Genomic DNA, 16,050 nt, shown 5'->3' on the forward strand with positions numbered 1-16,050 from the left:
ATGACCAAATGCATGTCTACAAGATTTTTTTGAACAAATACTGTTTGAAGACAGTTAATGACTGCACTGCAAGCTAGCTTTGCCTTTCAAAACAGGGTTGTGAGGTAACAGTGTTGACAGTTTGATATTTACCTAGCAATTACTTGCCCTATGCTAAAGGTCACACTACAAGTTGTGTATTAGAAAAACAACTGCTGATATTTTTTTAAAATACCCCTTTTTTTAATGATGAATTGTTTACTATGCAAAATTCATGATAACAGGGTTGAGGAATTTAAGATTTTCAGTTTAACATACCTAATAATGCAAGAAAATGTACAGAAAGGAAAAATGTATGCATCCACAAAAAGAGGAAAGGAAGATGCCATATGAGTTTGATGAATTGAATACTGGATTTTGATAAATCGACAGTTGTGATGGTAACAGGGTTGACATTTTAAGATTGTCCACTTCTGACACATTTAATAATGTAAAAAAGATAAAGATAAATAAAGATAAAGTGGTTAAAAAAGGGAAGAGACATTTACTTGTCCATAGTTAAAAAAGATGACAAACAATTTTTGAATAATCAAAAAGTACCAAATGAAAGGATGATGTCATATGATGGTTTTTGATTAATTGAAAATCACAGATTTTTAAGAACTGATAACTACGATGGTAACAGGGTTGCAGTTAGTGATAAAAAGATGTTTAGTTGTCCATGCAGAGTTGAAAGGTTGTCATGACATGATTGTTTTTGAATAATCAAATACAGAACTGTAATAATTAATAGTTATGATGGTAACAGAGTTGACAATTAAAATTGTCAATTTTGTACATACCAAAATGTTTTAAAATACAATAAAAAAAGTGATAAAAAGAGGCATTTACTTATTAAAAGTAAGACAAGACAAGAAAGGGTATTGTTCAAAATTCATGTATAACTTTGATGGAAGGTTTTGATCCACTTTAAATGTTGTATATATAAAATTAAATATACTGGATTTTTGTGTTTTGCCCTTTGCAGTATCAATCAGCTACTGTACACCAATAAAGGTGCGCAGATACAGGAAAAGGATACAGGAAAAGAGGAGACAGGAAGGGGCAGACACTTTTTTTTTTAAGTAGGCATCATCTACCTGTGGTGCCGCTGTTCTGTTTCCTCCAGGTATTGGTGTTGGGGTTGCTGCTGCTGGAGCCCTTTTCCCCCGCCCTCACGGCATGCTTACCTGGCCTGCTGACCAGCTGGGCGGCCGTGACGGCGTTCTGGAGCTGAGAGGACGTGGAGAAGCTGTGGCTCACCCCGCGTGCGCCCGCGCTCACTGCCTGCTGTATGCTGCGGGACAGCTGGGCTGGAGTCTGAGGGGGAAATAAACGTTAAAAATCTGAAAAAAAAAAACTATGTTATGGACACACACCAGCTGAGCCAGGAGAATCCATTACCTGCTTAGTGGTGATGGTGTGGTAGCGACCGACCGACGTCCCTCTGTTGGTCTGCTGGGCCAGCGATGTGCGCACCTGCTTGTACTGCGGAGACACCAGCACGTGTTCGGATTTAATCCCCGGCGAGGATGAGGACGAAGATGAGGTGGTGGTGGTCTTGGAGACGGGCGAGGAGGCGGCCTGCTGCAGGATGCGCTGCTCGATCTCCTGCTCCTGCTGCAGGGCTTTGACGAACGCGGCCTTCAGGCGGCTGGTGTGCTCGGCCTTCAGCACCTTCTTCTGGTTGGAGCTCATGCAATGCTCACACAGGATGGAGCCGTTGCTTTTCTCCTGCCTCCAGCGAGAGGTGAAGTCTGTCTGGCACTGGGAACACTTGAAAGGCTCCTTGGGTGCCGGGGTTGATGCAGATTCAGTCTGCGGCTGCTTACCTGGAAAGAAAAGTGCCATTAGCATGGTATAGTTTCACAGCTCATGCGTGTGCTTTTCTAGGCTGTACCCACTTTTAGCCAGTGTGTCTAGCAGGTTCTGCACCACCATCTCCAGCCCAACCAGGTAGATGAACTCATTATTGGCTGCCGACGGCAGGAAATTGAGCTCTGGTGCTGGGGGTTTAGGTGGTGGGATCTCAAGGAGGGTTTTCTCCAGCTGTTTCCTTAACGCAAGTTTGGCGGCGGCCTGCCGGCTGGCGGGAGAGTCGTTGGAGTTGACGGTTGAGGTGCTGCTGCCCAGACCAGACTGAGAGGTCTTCAAACCGGCTGAAGAAGCCTGGACATGGGGAAACATGACGGTGAGATGATTTCTAGAATATCAGTTCATCAAGAGCTTTCTGTAGCTCAGTGGTAAGAGCATTGCGTTAACAACGCAAGATTGTGGGTTCGATCCCAGGGGATTGCACATATCAATGTATAAATGTATAGGATAATGCAATGCAAGTCGCTTTGGATAAAGCGTCTGCCAAATGCATAAATGTAAAGACAAATTTGATGTTGTACACAGAAATATACAAAATATCTTTCATATTGCAAGCATTTTTGTTCTTTCATTAAACCTTTTGTTCATAGCATACTTCGTGAAGTATATACATTTTTATTATGGCATTTATATTTAAATATATATATATATATATATCATTTGTATAATATAGCTACTATATCTAAGCATATAATAGCAAACATTTGTATATATGCATATCACACACACACACCAAGTTATAGTAGCTTTGTGTACATACAATAAAATATTTATATACTACTAATATAATACATCTATATAATATGTTTATATATATATAATAATAATAGAATATGTATAATACAACTACTGTACCAAGTTAATTTAGGGATATGATAGCAAAAATCATACAAATATTTACTAGTTTTTAATATTATAATTAAAATAATGTTATAAAATGTATAACAATGTATACAATTATAAAATGTAAACATTGTAATGTTCTAATACTATAATAGCAAAAATGTATATTATACATTTTATATGCTTCTAGTTAGTAGTTTAATAAAAAAACTATATTATTAAAAATGTATAAAAATCATTCAAATAAATGTATAAATACTATACTTAAATATTACTAAATATTAAATCCATATGCTCATTAGTAGCTTTAATTGTAAAAATATTCTATCAAATATTTATAAATATAATACACCCATATAATATAAAACACATAAATATTAAAATATGTACTATACTATAATATTATTTATAAACATTTAGCATTATAAACATGTTTACTGCACCTACTAATATTACTGTAATAAATATATAATAACTGTAATTCTACAGCAAGTGAATGACAGGTACCTGTGAGACCAGGACGTTTGTGCCGGCTACACTGGCGACCCGGATCAGGCCCTGCTGAATGATCCTCTGGCCCTGCACCTGCACGCTGGGTACAGAGGTGCGCGCGCCCAGCAGGAGAGGAGGAGGACCAGACCCCGAGTGCTGGTGCTGCTGCTGCCGTAGGGTCGCAATCTGCTGCGGGGTCACGGCAATGGGCTACAACACACAAACGGCAAAGAAAAGGGAATCATTTCAAAGCTAAAGCTGTTTTTTGTTTTTTTTAAAGAGAGCAAAAACTATGCATACCTGTGAGCCTCTGACTAAGGGTGGCATGACCACGGAGCCGTGCTTGGAGACCTGCGCTCCACCTCGAACCAGAGGAGGAGGAATGACTGTCCCTGAGTTTCGGTTGGAGACCTGAAATCAACCCACGTTTTTAAGTCTCAAGAGCTCTTCACGTTTCAACTCGTAAAAACATGTCCTGTGAATGGCACTGACCTGAAGGGGTCCTTTAGTGGTTGAGTTGCTGCCCCTGACGAGAGGTGGAGGAGCAGCCACAGAATTGGTTGACTGCAAAACAGAAAAGATCCGTTTTATACCTCAAACAACTGGATTTGACTAGAAAGACGTTGTTTGCTGTCGTGTTATGTTCATCTTACGTTTCTTTTAAACCCGTTACCTTTTGCACAACGTCTTTTTGTGTCTGACTCTGCCGCAGTTTCTTCAGCAGGACGAGTTTGGCCTCCTGCAGACGCAGTTCTTCTTGCAGCTGCTTTATGATGTGCTCCCGCTCTGCCGGGCTGCTTTTCTGCACGTGCCATGGAGACGGAAAGTCACGTTAGCAAGTGAACAGGGGGGGGCGCTTAAAGCATGAAGTCTGTGTGCAAAACTTGAGAAGTCGTGTCAAAAAGACACTTTACCATTAGCATCTCGGTATCTGTCTTCTTAAAACTGTAGCTGACCCCATTCATACAAGGACTAGAAGGCTCATTGTCTGACAAAACAATGACATCATCATCTGGCGTCGAAGGCCGCTCTTTCTTTATGTCGCTGAGAGAGACAGACGGGAAAACATGATGTTAAATACCTGAATATTCAGAATGTGAAGTACATAGAGCAGAGTACTTCATCCCACAATGCAATAGACTTTCTAGACTCATTATTTGCTCATGCTACCAAAGAGTTTTATAAAAATATTAAGCTGGATTAAAAATGCAAAATAGTGTCTTTTATTTTATTATTTTGTAATCAAAACTACTACTACCAGTAAATATTTTCTTTATTTTATGTGATAATAATAATAACAACAATTATTATTATTATATAAAATATTTAGCATTTATAATCCATTTATCATTATAATAATTTTATGTTTGTTATTATTATGATTTCTTTCCTCCAAATATTTTCTTTATTTTAGATCATAAAAAAACCCAACAACAATGAATATTATTACACAAAATAAAGGAAATATTTTGCATTTATAATCAATTTATTATTATTATTATACGGTTATTATTATTATATTGTATTTTTAATTGATTTATTTTCAGAGATAACTACTGGAAGCCAACATGCTGATGCATTGTTTGACATTTACAATTTGACTTGTTTGATAATTAACAATAGTATATATTTACATATTATAAAACAAAGTATGCAGTATATACTATATACTAATGGCCCACTGCTCCTCACCTAAAGCTGTATTTCCTGCACTGCCCACTAGAGGTCCTCCTATGACCTCCGTTTGCACATTTGGTATTAAAAAAAAGCACTTCAAAAAATTCTCTTCAAGGAAGTGGCGCAATAAGTTTTAGAAGGCCTCTTAACACGAAAATGAAACATTTTCACGGTTAGATTAAACACAAGCTGTTCAAATCAGCCATAAGGAGCAATACGAGAGCGGCGTCACGTTGACGACTTGTAAGGACAGTGGAGCTGTACCCAGAGTAGGTCTACGGCCCCTCCTGAGGGACGACGGAGGAGGAGGAGGGGGATGGGATGGCTAGCGTCCAGGCTATTGTGTGTACTCCCGTCCTCAACTTTCACTGCAGACAGGGTGCTCGCATATCAACAAAGACACCCTCGTTCATGCTTCTGCTCCGGCCGCTGATAGGAAATCTGCTGCTTATAGGATAAGGGTCAAGTACTAAACATATCGCAACAACACACTCGTCAATAGTGAAACTGGCTTCTTGGGAGGCAACTGTAGCATTTTCTGAAGACAACAAGTTAATGTTTGCCCGCTGACAATGCTAGGGTGTTCTAGGTTGCCGTTAGGCCTTTGTTAGGGTTTCTGAATGGATGCATACTGGTCTAAAGAGCTTATTCCCCAAAGTTATTCTGGTCCCTAGATATGCTTGAAGTTCCCTTATACTGAATTTAGTTTGTGCATTTTATCCCTCGCTAGGATAAAATTGCCTCCTGAAGTAATAGCATGCACAAACACACACTCACATGTTTGCATGCTAATGTATGGTTTCATGATATAGTGTTCTAGGCTGTTGTTAGGGCGTTGCTAGGGTTTTCTGAGTGGATGCATACTGGTCTAAGACTAAAAAGTCCTTCTGGTCCCTAGATTTGGTTTAAGTTCCTTAGTACTTACTTTCTGGTGCATTTTATCACCCTCTAAGCTCAAATGTGCAATTCCAATTGCCTCAAAAAGTTGGGAAAGTGAAGTGTTCATCGTATGCACACTTCAGAATCTTGCCGGAAGTAGCAAGTCATCAAGGTACTTTTGCCTACTTTTTCATGCGTACTGTAAAATCAGACATACTTGTATTTACATGAATGTGTATTTTATTGCTCACTAAGCTGAATTTCAGATTCCCTCAAAGTAACGGCACACAAAAAGCTGCACATTTTGACGTATCTTTCATTTCTCAACAAGTGTGGCAACAAGTATTGTACCCTTTTCATCAGGCAGCAGACGTGATGAGGAAGAAGCGTCGAGTAAACCTTCCTAAAGTACGGCCCATTCAAGTAAAAGGACAGGAAGAAACATAACACATCCATGGGCAGCACTTCAGATTCCTTAAAAGCAAACCGACCAATTAAATCCATCCGTCAAAACACAACATGCCCAGGTTTACTGGAACCACTGAGGTTCTTCATGGGAGTTTATCTTATGACGTGCATAACCAGAACTTCACTAGAAGTGACTCTATATCACTTCCTGTGTATTAACCAGCACCAACAAGATCACGTGACGCAAGAATTTCCCTCTGGTCACATGACTCACACCCTCCCTTTTCTTTAACTGTTCCTGGCAGTGTGGAAACCATGGCAACGGCCGGTTCAAACCAGTTTGTGACATAGGCCTCGTTTTGCAAAGTCAGTCAGGGTTCAGGTACGACGGGGAAAGTGCATCGGACTGCTGCTGCTTTCTTTTTTGAAGTGGGGCAGCGTGCCACCCGAGGGAAGCCTGACGCGCTGAGCAAGCACATACTCGAGTGTGGTCTTTGGGAAGAGTTGAGCGTATGACGGTCGTGTTTGTGGAGCGTGACATCTTTCAACTCAACTTTCTGCCCCTCCCCCATCCCGCATGGCATCAGGCCACCTCCTTTGTCCTGTATCATGAGCTCGACTCTGCTTCATCACGACTTCTGTTTGCTTTGCACATTAATCATGCAATCACAAACAAATAGGAATTGCCTTCAGTTCAATCATGCGATGAGTTTAACAATCAAAACAAACTTTTCAAGACTATCAAAGTGCATTATTTATATTTTTTACCATTTCAAGATCTTTTTTATTAATAATGGATTCATGGTCACTTTTGAATAGCAGCCAATGATAAAAACCATTAAGAATATCTTCGCAATTACTTTGCAACGGCCCTGGCAAGTTTTATTTAGAACAACACAAGAAATCTACTTATATAACACGATCTCATGAAAGTGCGCATCTATACCACAAATGTTATTAATATTTCTCGTACCATTTATACGGCAAAACATTTTTTTGCGTGCATATGCACGGTAGGATTAGGGGTGGGGAGTGTGTGCATATTACACGCCATAAGTGCGTATCATATGCACGTGAAAACTATTTTTGCCATATAAATGGCACGAGAAATAGCATTCGTCATATAGATACGCACTTTCATGAGATCGGGCTGATCTTTACGCTACTATCGATACAATAATGAAGAATGGACAGGAACAGGAAAAATTTGCATGCAAATAAAGTCCATGAGTAATTATATTAATGTTAATTGTAAAACTTCATAGTACAGTTCAATTTGTTAACCTTAATTTCTTGGTATACTAATTACTTAATTCAAGTTGTATAACTCAACATTATTTCATGCATTATGAATGAACATAAATTAAAAATAATCAATTATTATATATCACACACACACACACACACACACACACACACACACACACACACACACACACACACACACACACACCTTTCTGAATCCTCAGCATCATTACTCCAGACTTGAGTGTGACATGATCCTTTAGAAATCATTATAATATGCTGCTTTGAAACTCAGTTATTTTCAATGCTGGAAACAGTTTTGCTGCTTAATATTTATTTGGAACCTGTCAGGATTCATTGATAAATAAAGAGTTAAAAATTATTTTTAGGAGCATTTATTCCTAATAGATATCTTTTCTAACTATATAAATCTTTACTATCACTTTTGTCAATTTAACATCCTTGCTGAATAATAGTATTAATTTCTTTCTTTTTTTAAACGTAAAAAAAAAACCTTTACAAACTTTTGAACGTTATATTGTTACAAAAGATTTCTATTTAAATAAATGCTGTTTCTTTTACTTTTTGTTCATCACAGAATCATGAAAAAAGTATCACAGGTTATAAAAAATATTAAGCAGCACAACTGTTTCCAACTTTGACAATAAATCATCATATCAGAATGATTTTTTGACAACTTTGACATTCATAATTTGACACTGAATAATAAATTCTGCAAAAGTTGTTAGTTCATAAAAATGATTGAATTAACTAATGCTGTTTAATTGAACCTTGCTGTAAAATGGTACCATATTAATATTCAAACGTTCTCTCATTTATGCACTTAGTCTTTTATCTGCATCACTAAACTTAATTGAAAAATCAAGTAAAAAAGTTATTGCACATGCTTTTTTGCATGGTTTCTGACTTCATACATCCCCAAGTTGTTATTTTTCAATGTTGGACCAAATTCGTGGAATTCAAGTTAAACTCGAATCGTACGCATGGTATATAAACGAGGCCTAAAAACCAGCAAAGCAAAGCGGCACCAGACTAAACTCGGGCCGTTCTCTTTTGCATCTACTTGATACCTTGTTTACTTTGCATTTGGCAGATGCTTTATATTCAGAACTACTAGCAGGAAGTCTCAGTGGAGCAGCCTGAGGTTAAGAGCCCTCGGCACAAACACAAAATGGAAACGGCAGGACCAAGATCGCGCTAATTCTCCAGTTCACAGGTCACGACTACGTTTGGTGTTAGCAGCTTTGTCATTTCATTAAAGGAGTTTTGGGAATAAAAATACACTCTTAAGTTGGACCTGTGGTCTACCTCTTAGATGTGCTCATGTCCACAGGCTCGTCGCTGGTCTGTACCTCCACCTTGATGGTGGCCTTCACCTCCCCAGCCCGCAGGATGTTAGCCACCTTGTTGGCCTGTTCGCTTTTGGCCTTCAGTCCATCCACAGCTCCCAGTTCTCCTCTCTCCAGCTTGACCTTCTTCAAGTCGGCCTCCGAAGCAGGGGCATCTCGCTCCAGAGCCCGCTTCTGACTACGAGTCTGACGCACCGCCTCTTCCGACATCTTCTCACCTGTAAAACAACACCACAGAGTCAGGCATATTCAGCCAGATAGACTATTATGTCTCAATGACAAATAATATGTACACACAAGTCAAGTGTTAAACCAAACGAATGTATATTTTTATTTTACACAATATTTGGACAATTCACAATTGTGCTTTTTTTCAACAATGTTGATAAACTTTGTTGATAAATCCTTTTTTTTTTTTTCTTTTTTTTTTTACAAAAACATGCATTTCCAAGCCATTTTCAATATTTCCACCAGGATTCTTAGGAATATCAAATCTAAGTATGTAACAAAACACTCCTTTTTCTTGATGCGTCAACTTTAAACTTGTTTGAAAAAAAAATTAAAAAAAATTAAAACAATTAAATTGGTCACGCGACCAATAAAAGACATTTATAATGTCTTCTATTTCCAATAAATGCTGTTCTTTTGAACTTTGAAATCTATCACTAATACAACATTATACCATATCAAGGACACAGATTTTATTCTACTAAATAATAAAGACAATAAATAATTTTGGTACAGTCTTGGGTTACCACTTGATGTCTAGAGTAAACAAAAATAAATGTATAAAAACAAAAAACAAAGCAATAATACAATATAAATAATAATAACAACATTAATAATAATAATAATATTATATTACAGAATAACAGAAAGTTACTTATTTTTAATAGTAACAGTATTGATTTTATATTTTTAGAAAAATAATTTGTTTAATGTTTTATTGTGGAATAAATGTAAAAAAAAATGTTTTCCTACTAATAATAATAATAATAATTCATTACATTTATATAGCGCCTTTCTGGACACTCAAAGCGCTTTACATAGAAGGGGGGAATCTCCTCAACCACCACCAATGTGCAGCATCCACCTGGTATACTACTACAATATTTGTTGTGATGTTTCCCCCACTGCTTACTTTTGGACAACTCCAGAATGTCGCTTGGCTCGTGACAGCCAAGAATTCAACACATGAAACATTGCAGACGACTTAAACCACATTTATCTCACTGATCCCATATTAAAAAACAGAATAAAATAATATAAAAAAATTTTAGAGCCTGATTTAAAAAAAAAGTCTCACCATTAAAAGCCATGACCCAAACACAATTATAATCTCATTATAATGTGATGTGGCCTATATGACAGGCTTGTCCTGCACCTTATTTTCCTTATTGAAGTGATTTTAATCATATTTCAAGCAATTCAAAACCATCATGGTGAACAAGTGTGCATCTGAAGTGTCTCAGCTGAAGGAAATAATCCATTATTTATCGGCTTTAATATATCAGCCAAATTTTATAATATTAAAATATTAAAACTGAACATACATCGGCCGATATGGTGGCCGATATATCATGCATCCCTACCATTTAACATAGTATTAATTGGTAAAAAATTCTTACTGTTGGCTAACGGTTGACCAGTTCATCAAAAGCATCCCTAACTTTAAACCATTACTTGCATTTGACACAGTTTGTCCTTGTTAATCCTGTCAGAACAGATCTGCACCCCTATTTTGGGTCATGACCGATCGAGAATTACAGGTATATGATGATGTTTGTACCTGAGCAACAACTAAAACAACAGTTTTTAAAGTGGCACTTCTTAAAAAGAGACCACAGAAGCAAAGCCCACAAACAGGAAAGACAATCGCACCAAGCAAGCAGAAGCCTGAATTGTGCCAGGCCGTGAGCTTTAAAACATGCATTCAAACCCCAACAGCCACTTTACAGGAAGCAAATCCATCATTTGGGCACATCAGGGCACATACGAAACGTGCCGACCTACCTGTCTTACATATGATATCAGCCATCTGATAGCAAGACAGCTGACTCAACACCCAGGCCTGCTCTCATCTGCTCTGACATCACTAGGGCTCCACATGACCCTTCCCAAGATTCCATGGGACACATAAAGCATTTCCCCTGAAAACCAGTTTGAACCGGTTGGTGGACGCAGCCGAGAGACTGAAGCAGGTTTTTAACCCCTTGAGAGACTGACTGGCAGCGAATGCGGCCACACAGACGCAGGAGTTTTGCCAGTGGGGGGAAGGGCCGCGCACGCATTCCAAAACACAAGTCTTTCAGAGATGAGGAGGAAGTGTCCGCCCCTTTGTTGCTCGCAAAATAACAACCGCCACAGTGGTCTCGACAATAAAGGTAGTCAATAAACCAAACGACTTTAAGAGCGCATTTGATCATGTTGATCCAAACAAGCTTGTGCAAACCGTAGGATCTGATCATCTTAATCCTTGAAATCGAAAGAGTTTCGGTGTCTCGTGATCCACGACTTTTACATTTGTTTGTGGTTATCAAACAATGATTTTTAGAGATAGCACTCATAAGTTATAGGTGATGAAATATTTTAGAGTAGAAACGTATATATTCATTACAGGTACTTTTTCCAAGGCTTTATTAGGCCTGGAAACCACAATTTATAATATTGCCAAGATTCTGAAGAACATCAAAACTAATAAGTATGTAACAAAAAACTCATTTTTCTTTATGCATCAACTTTAAACAACTTTTCCGTCATGAATTGCTTGAATTGGCCAGTAATTGAATAATCCGGTCATTAAAATGCTAATAAAAGTAAATTATCCTTTCACAACACTATGGTGGTCTTGAGTCAAACTTGCTCAAAACTAATAAAATAACTGACAGTGAAGATATTTATATTGTTACTTCAAATAAACGCTGTTCTTTTGAACTCTCTATTTTTCAAAGAATCTTAAAATAAAATGCATCACGGTGTCCACAAAAATATTAAGCAGCACAACTGTTTTAACATTAATGATAAGAAAAAATGTTTCTTGAGCATAAAATCAACATATTAGAATCATTTCTGAAGGATCATGTGACACCAAAGACTGGAGTAATGATGCTGAAAATTCTGCTTTGATCACAGGAATAAATTACACTTTATAATATTAAAACAATATTTTAAATGGTAATAATATTTCAGATTATTACTGCTTATACAGTATTTTTGATTAAATAAATGCAGATTAATATAAATAATTATATTACAAGCGTATTAAGTACTGTACTGTTTCCCCATCGAGTTATTTTTGGTGAAATAAACAGTCGTTTGTCCTGAAAGTTATACTGGCGAATGTTCCTATTAATACACTTTAAAAAAAATACTGAATTATCTTTTAAATCAAATCTTGATTTGAATCAATTCCCTGTCTTCTGAAAGATCCCCACTAACTAAATTAGCTTCAGGTCCATTTTTTATTTTTTTGCGGGGTCACAGATATAATCGTCCATGTAAATGAACACTGGACAGGGCTCTTAAAAGTAGGTCACCAAACCTGTCAATGTATACTGTCAGTTAGAAATGCAGTCAGCCGAGCCCTTTGCACAATCACATGTCCATCGGCAAGAAAATCATTAGCTGAAAGGAGTCTTTGCTGTACATAATAAACATATGACAGTCAAGAGACTTTTAAAAGTACATACTAAATCCCAAATGATCTCCAACTAAGACAAAGTGAAGCTTTTTCACACACACACAAAAAATGTATTTCACCACTTAATGTCATACTGAGAGCCATGTTTTCATACTGAGCGACCAGTTGAGTCATACACAAGCCACTTGTTCTGGTTAGGAAATGGATGCTTGTCGCTAAAGCTGCAGACACGTGGCTTGCACAGCCTCATGGGAAGCGGATGGCATCAGATATATGCAACACTCGCGCCTCTACAACAACAGGGTTTGAAATGAAGAATCCAAACCCTGTTTTAAAAAGAATCAAAGGTAGTCAACCTACACATTTTCCTCACTATCATATAACCGAAGCTTAAAACGGACCGCAGTGTGACGCAAGACAGGAAGCTTAATATTTTAATATCAACAAACCGTATGCAGAGGATTATTTATACATCAGTGTTTGGGTTTTACTAATCGGATTGAGACGTCATGTAAAATTTAAACCACTTGCCACATAAAGGTTGAGCATTTGTTTGCTTACTGACAATCACACTGAGGAAATACTCAAAATCTCGGTGACGTCTGCATTCGATAAAGCATAAACAGCGGTGTATTGGATTGTCTTGAGCTGTGTGAAAAACATGTCTGTTCATGCCACGCCACGACGAGCTGGGAGCGCGGTGACTATCCTCACGGGGCCTTCTGAAGAAAAGTCGTCTGATGTAATGACTGCCCTCAGGGCGCGGGCCGAGCAAGACAATAGGAGGCATCGCTAGTGCTATACAACAACACAGCATGGCGGCAACACAACCCAAACTGGATCCGTACATTCAGCTGGTCAACTAGAAGGAGGACCCGCTGGCCCAGGACACATGAAATTGTCACTTGACCTACTGCAAGTGTACACGTTTGATTTTCTGTGACAAATTCTGCTTGTGGACTTTATCAATCTAGGTAAATAGGTTTTCACCTATGTAATAGCATCAATAAGAATAGGCTAAAATATATAAATAATTAAAACACAATTTTATTTTAAAATAATAAATAAATAAGTTTAAATTTAAATATATTCTTTGTAAAGTATACATGAAAAAAATTATAAAAATTTTTTTTTATATAAAACCTATAGGCCTGGTTTCACAGACAGGGCTTAGATTAAACTTTAGTTCAATTAGGACATTTAAGTGGCTTTTATAAACGTGCCTTGGAAAAAAAACATTATCGGTGTGCATCTTGAGACATAAACTCACATATTTTAAGATATGTCGGTGCAAGTTGCTTCCAGTTAGGCCTAAAGCAACTCAAACATGCATTTTAGTCTGAGACCGTGTATCTGACGTATATGTGTGTTGCAAAAACAAGTTGAAATCTGAGCTACTGTTATTAAATCCTTATCAAATTAATACTTTTCGAATATTAAATCAAATTTAATGGATTCAAATCAAGTTTAATAATCCATGAATATGCAAATTAGCCCCACTCTTGTCAACTTTATTGTAGTAAACGCTGCACAATGGCAAGTGGAAATACTGGTTTAATTTAGCCATATATGTTTGAAACAGAAACTGATTCAGAAGAAGAAGTGGAAGAGTGAATTATACAGGCTCGTCTACAAGTCAACATATCAGAATGGTAATGCGTTTTATGTATCGCTCTCTACAAAGTCGGACACATAACGGTAATTAATACGATTAGCCTTTTGCTTGACTTCGTTATCAAACAGCTAATAACGCGTTGCTAATATTACACAAACCATGTTCTCGTTCGCCATTCCAGAGTAAGACAGCTGCCTTCGAAAAAACAGTATCCTTAGAAACGCTTTGAACAACTTAGAACGTCAGTGGAGAAAGGCATATAGTTCATTATAACATTGTAATATACATCATTTAATAACCTATTTTTCATATCAGCAGAAAAATATGCTAAATAATGCTAAAGCCCAGCCCACACGTTGACGGGATTGCAACATATTTGTGACGTAGGGCGTTTTCAAGACTGTCTTTGGTTCACTGCAGTTTTAAGGAGAAAATACTCAGCAATGGTGTTGTTGACTTATGAATGTGCAGATGGTTTGTCTTAAAGCACATTAAAAACAACACAGGCACATAAACCACATTAAAAACGTGATTTTAATTTTTTTACCACATGGGGTCGATATAATCGATGCTCAAGTTTACCAACACCACCACAGGTCACCTTGAACAGAGATGAGAACCAAGACACAGGCCAAACTGCACAGGATTATCGTGCCCAAGTCTAAGTGCTCCCTGGACAGTAGAGGTGCTTTAACAGAGCTTGTCCAGTTCAGAAGGACTTCCTGATTGAGTCACCAACACATTTCTAAAAACCAATCAGATAAGCACTGAAAAACAAAGTTCCAGGTAAGTCTAACGCACTACAGATGTTCCTCTGGATCTCTAACAACTAGCTCATCTTGTCATCCAACAATGGCGAAGTGGCTGCCAAGAGGGTTGAGCCAAAGGTGCCTCTGTCGTCTCCAGTCCTGCATATCAAGGGTTAAGCCCTGCCATTTTAACACCACAGACAGATCAGGCCACGAGGGTGTTACCTAACAAAATGGACGTTGTTAACCCTGCATCTGCTGGAAGATCCACCTGGTGGTTTGCCCCCTAACAACAGGACGACACAGAAAGAAAGTACACCCGATTGCTTTTCACGTGGGCACAAAGAATAACTTGTGCTGTAAGAACAGTCGCGAGCAGCCACCCCCTCTCTACACACACACACACACACACACGCACGCACACGCATTTACCCATCCCCCACTGTGATCTCAAACAGACTAGAGTGCAAATGTACACTGACGCACACACATTTACAAAACTGGTCTTCAGATCAGTTAGCAATAGTCAAATTGGTAGATAAGAATAACCACCACTGGGCCACCAAAGTGTGTTAAAATTTCCAGTAATTACTGGGGAGGGTCACGACCAATGACTTGTTGATTAGTGAGGTCAACTTGTATTTTTTTTTTTCAACTTCAATATTGAAATTAGCATGCTAAAATATAGTCAAACCATTTCAGAAAAGTCATAATTGACTGGGTTAAATCCCTTTTAAAGCCCGACTGCTGAAACACATTCAAACAGATGTTTTTTGAACATTCTATCATGAGTGTTGCATTTTTAAGATGGTGCGTCAATAAACGGTAATCTTATGGTGCGTCGAGTAAAGAGTAATCTTTTTAAAAACTTTTAAAGAGGCACAGAATACTTATTTTTTTAAACTCCCCCTAAGAAACATTCAATTGCAAATGCAAAAGAATGCAAAGGAACCCTTGATGTTGCTACAGCCAAACACATTCAAACATTTTAGTCATTTTAGCCAGCACGAATGTTGGCATACCAACTTCTTTTTTTTTAAGCTCACTAGCTGTTTTTGAACACACAAAAAAAGAGCATATTATGTAGACGCCCCCGTAAGAAATGCATCTGAGTGGGATTGGACAAACACACCAACCTAATTAAGTGTGGTTTATTCTGCATGTTAGAAGACACAAAAACTCTCTTGGAAATACATCCCTCTTGAGCACCATCGCTACACCCAAACAAATTAAAACCGG

General features: G+C 37.9%; 1 protein-coding gene across 14 annotated transcripts in view; it reads right to left on the reverse strand.

The window, feature by feature from the left end:
* Positions 1-16,050, reverse strand: part of gatad2ab (GATA zinc finger domain containing 2Ab) — a 34,844-nt gene that overhangs the window by 1,963 nt on the left and 16,831 nt on the right. For 9 of the 14 annotated variants that reach the window (XM_079592148.1, XM_079592140.1, XM_079592144.1 and 6 more), the window contains 9 exons: positions 8,767-9,025; positions 4,143-4,272; positions 3,902-4,030; positions 3,721-3,792; positions 3,529-3,639; positions 3,244-3,438; positions 1,923-2,187; positions 1,423-1,850; positions 1,119-1,338 (listed from right to left, as the gene is read on the reverse strand). In XM_079592148.1, coding sequence (XP_079448274.1) covers positions 1,119-1,338; positions 1,423-1,850; positions 1,923-2,187; positions 3,244-3,438; positions 3,529-3,639; positions 3,721-3,792; positions 3,902-4,030; positions 4,143-4,272; positions 8,767-9,025 — 1,809 coding nt within the window. Of the gene's footprint in view, positions 1-1,118; positions 1,339-1,422; positions 1,851-1,922; positions 2,188-3,243; positions 3,439-3,528; positions 3,640-3,720; positions 3,793-3,901; positions 4,031-4,142; positions 4,273-8,766; positions 9,026-10,820; positions 11,071-16,050 lie in introns of those variants that run through there. The other 5 variants (XM_079592147.1, XM_079592149.1, XM_079592145.1 and 2 more) reach the window with 3 other exon arrangements.

This window comes from Phoxinus phoxinus (assembly GCF_949152265.1).
Source record: "Phoxinus phoxinus genome assembly, chromosome: 20".
Taxonomy (NCBI): domain Eukaryota; kingdom Metazoa; phylum Chordata; class Actinopteri; order Cypriniformes; family Leuciscidae; genus Phoxinus; species Phoxinus phoxinus.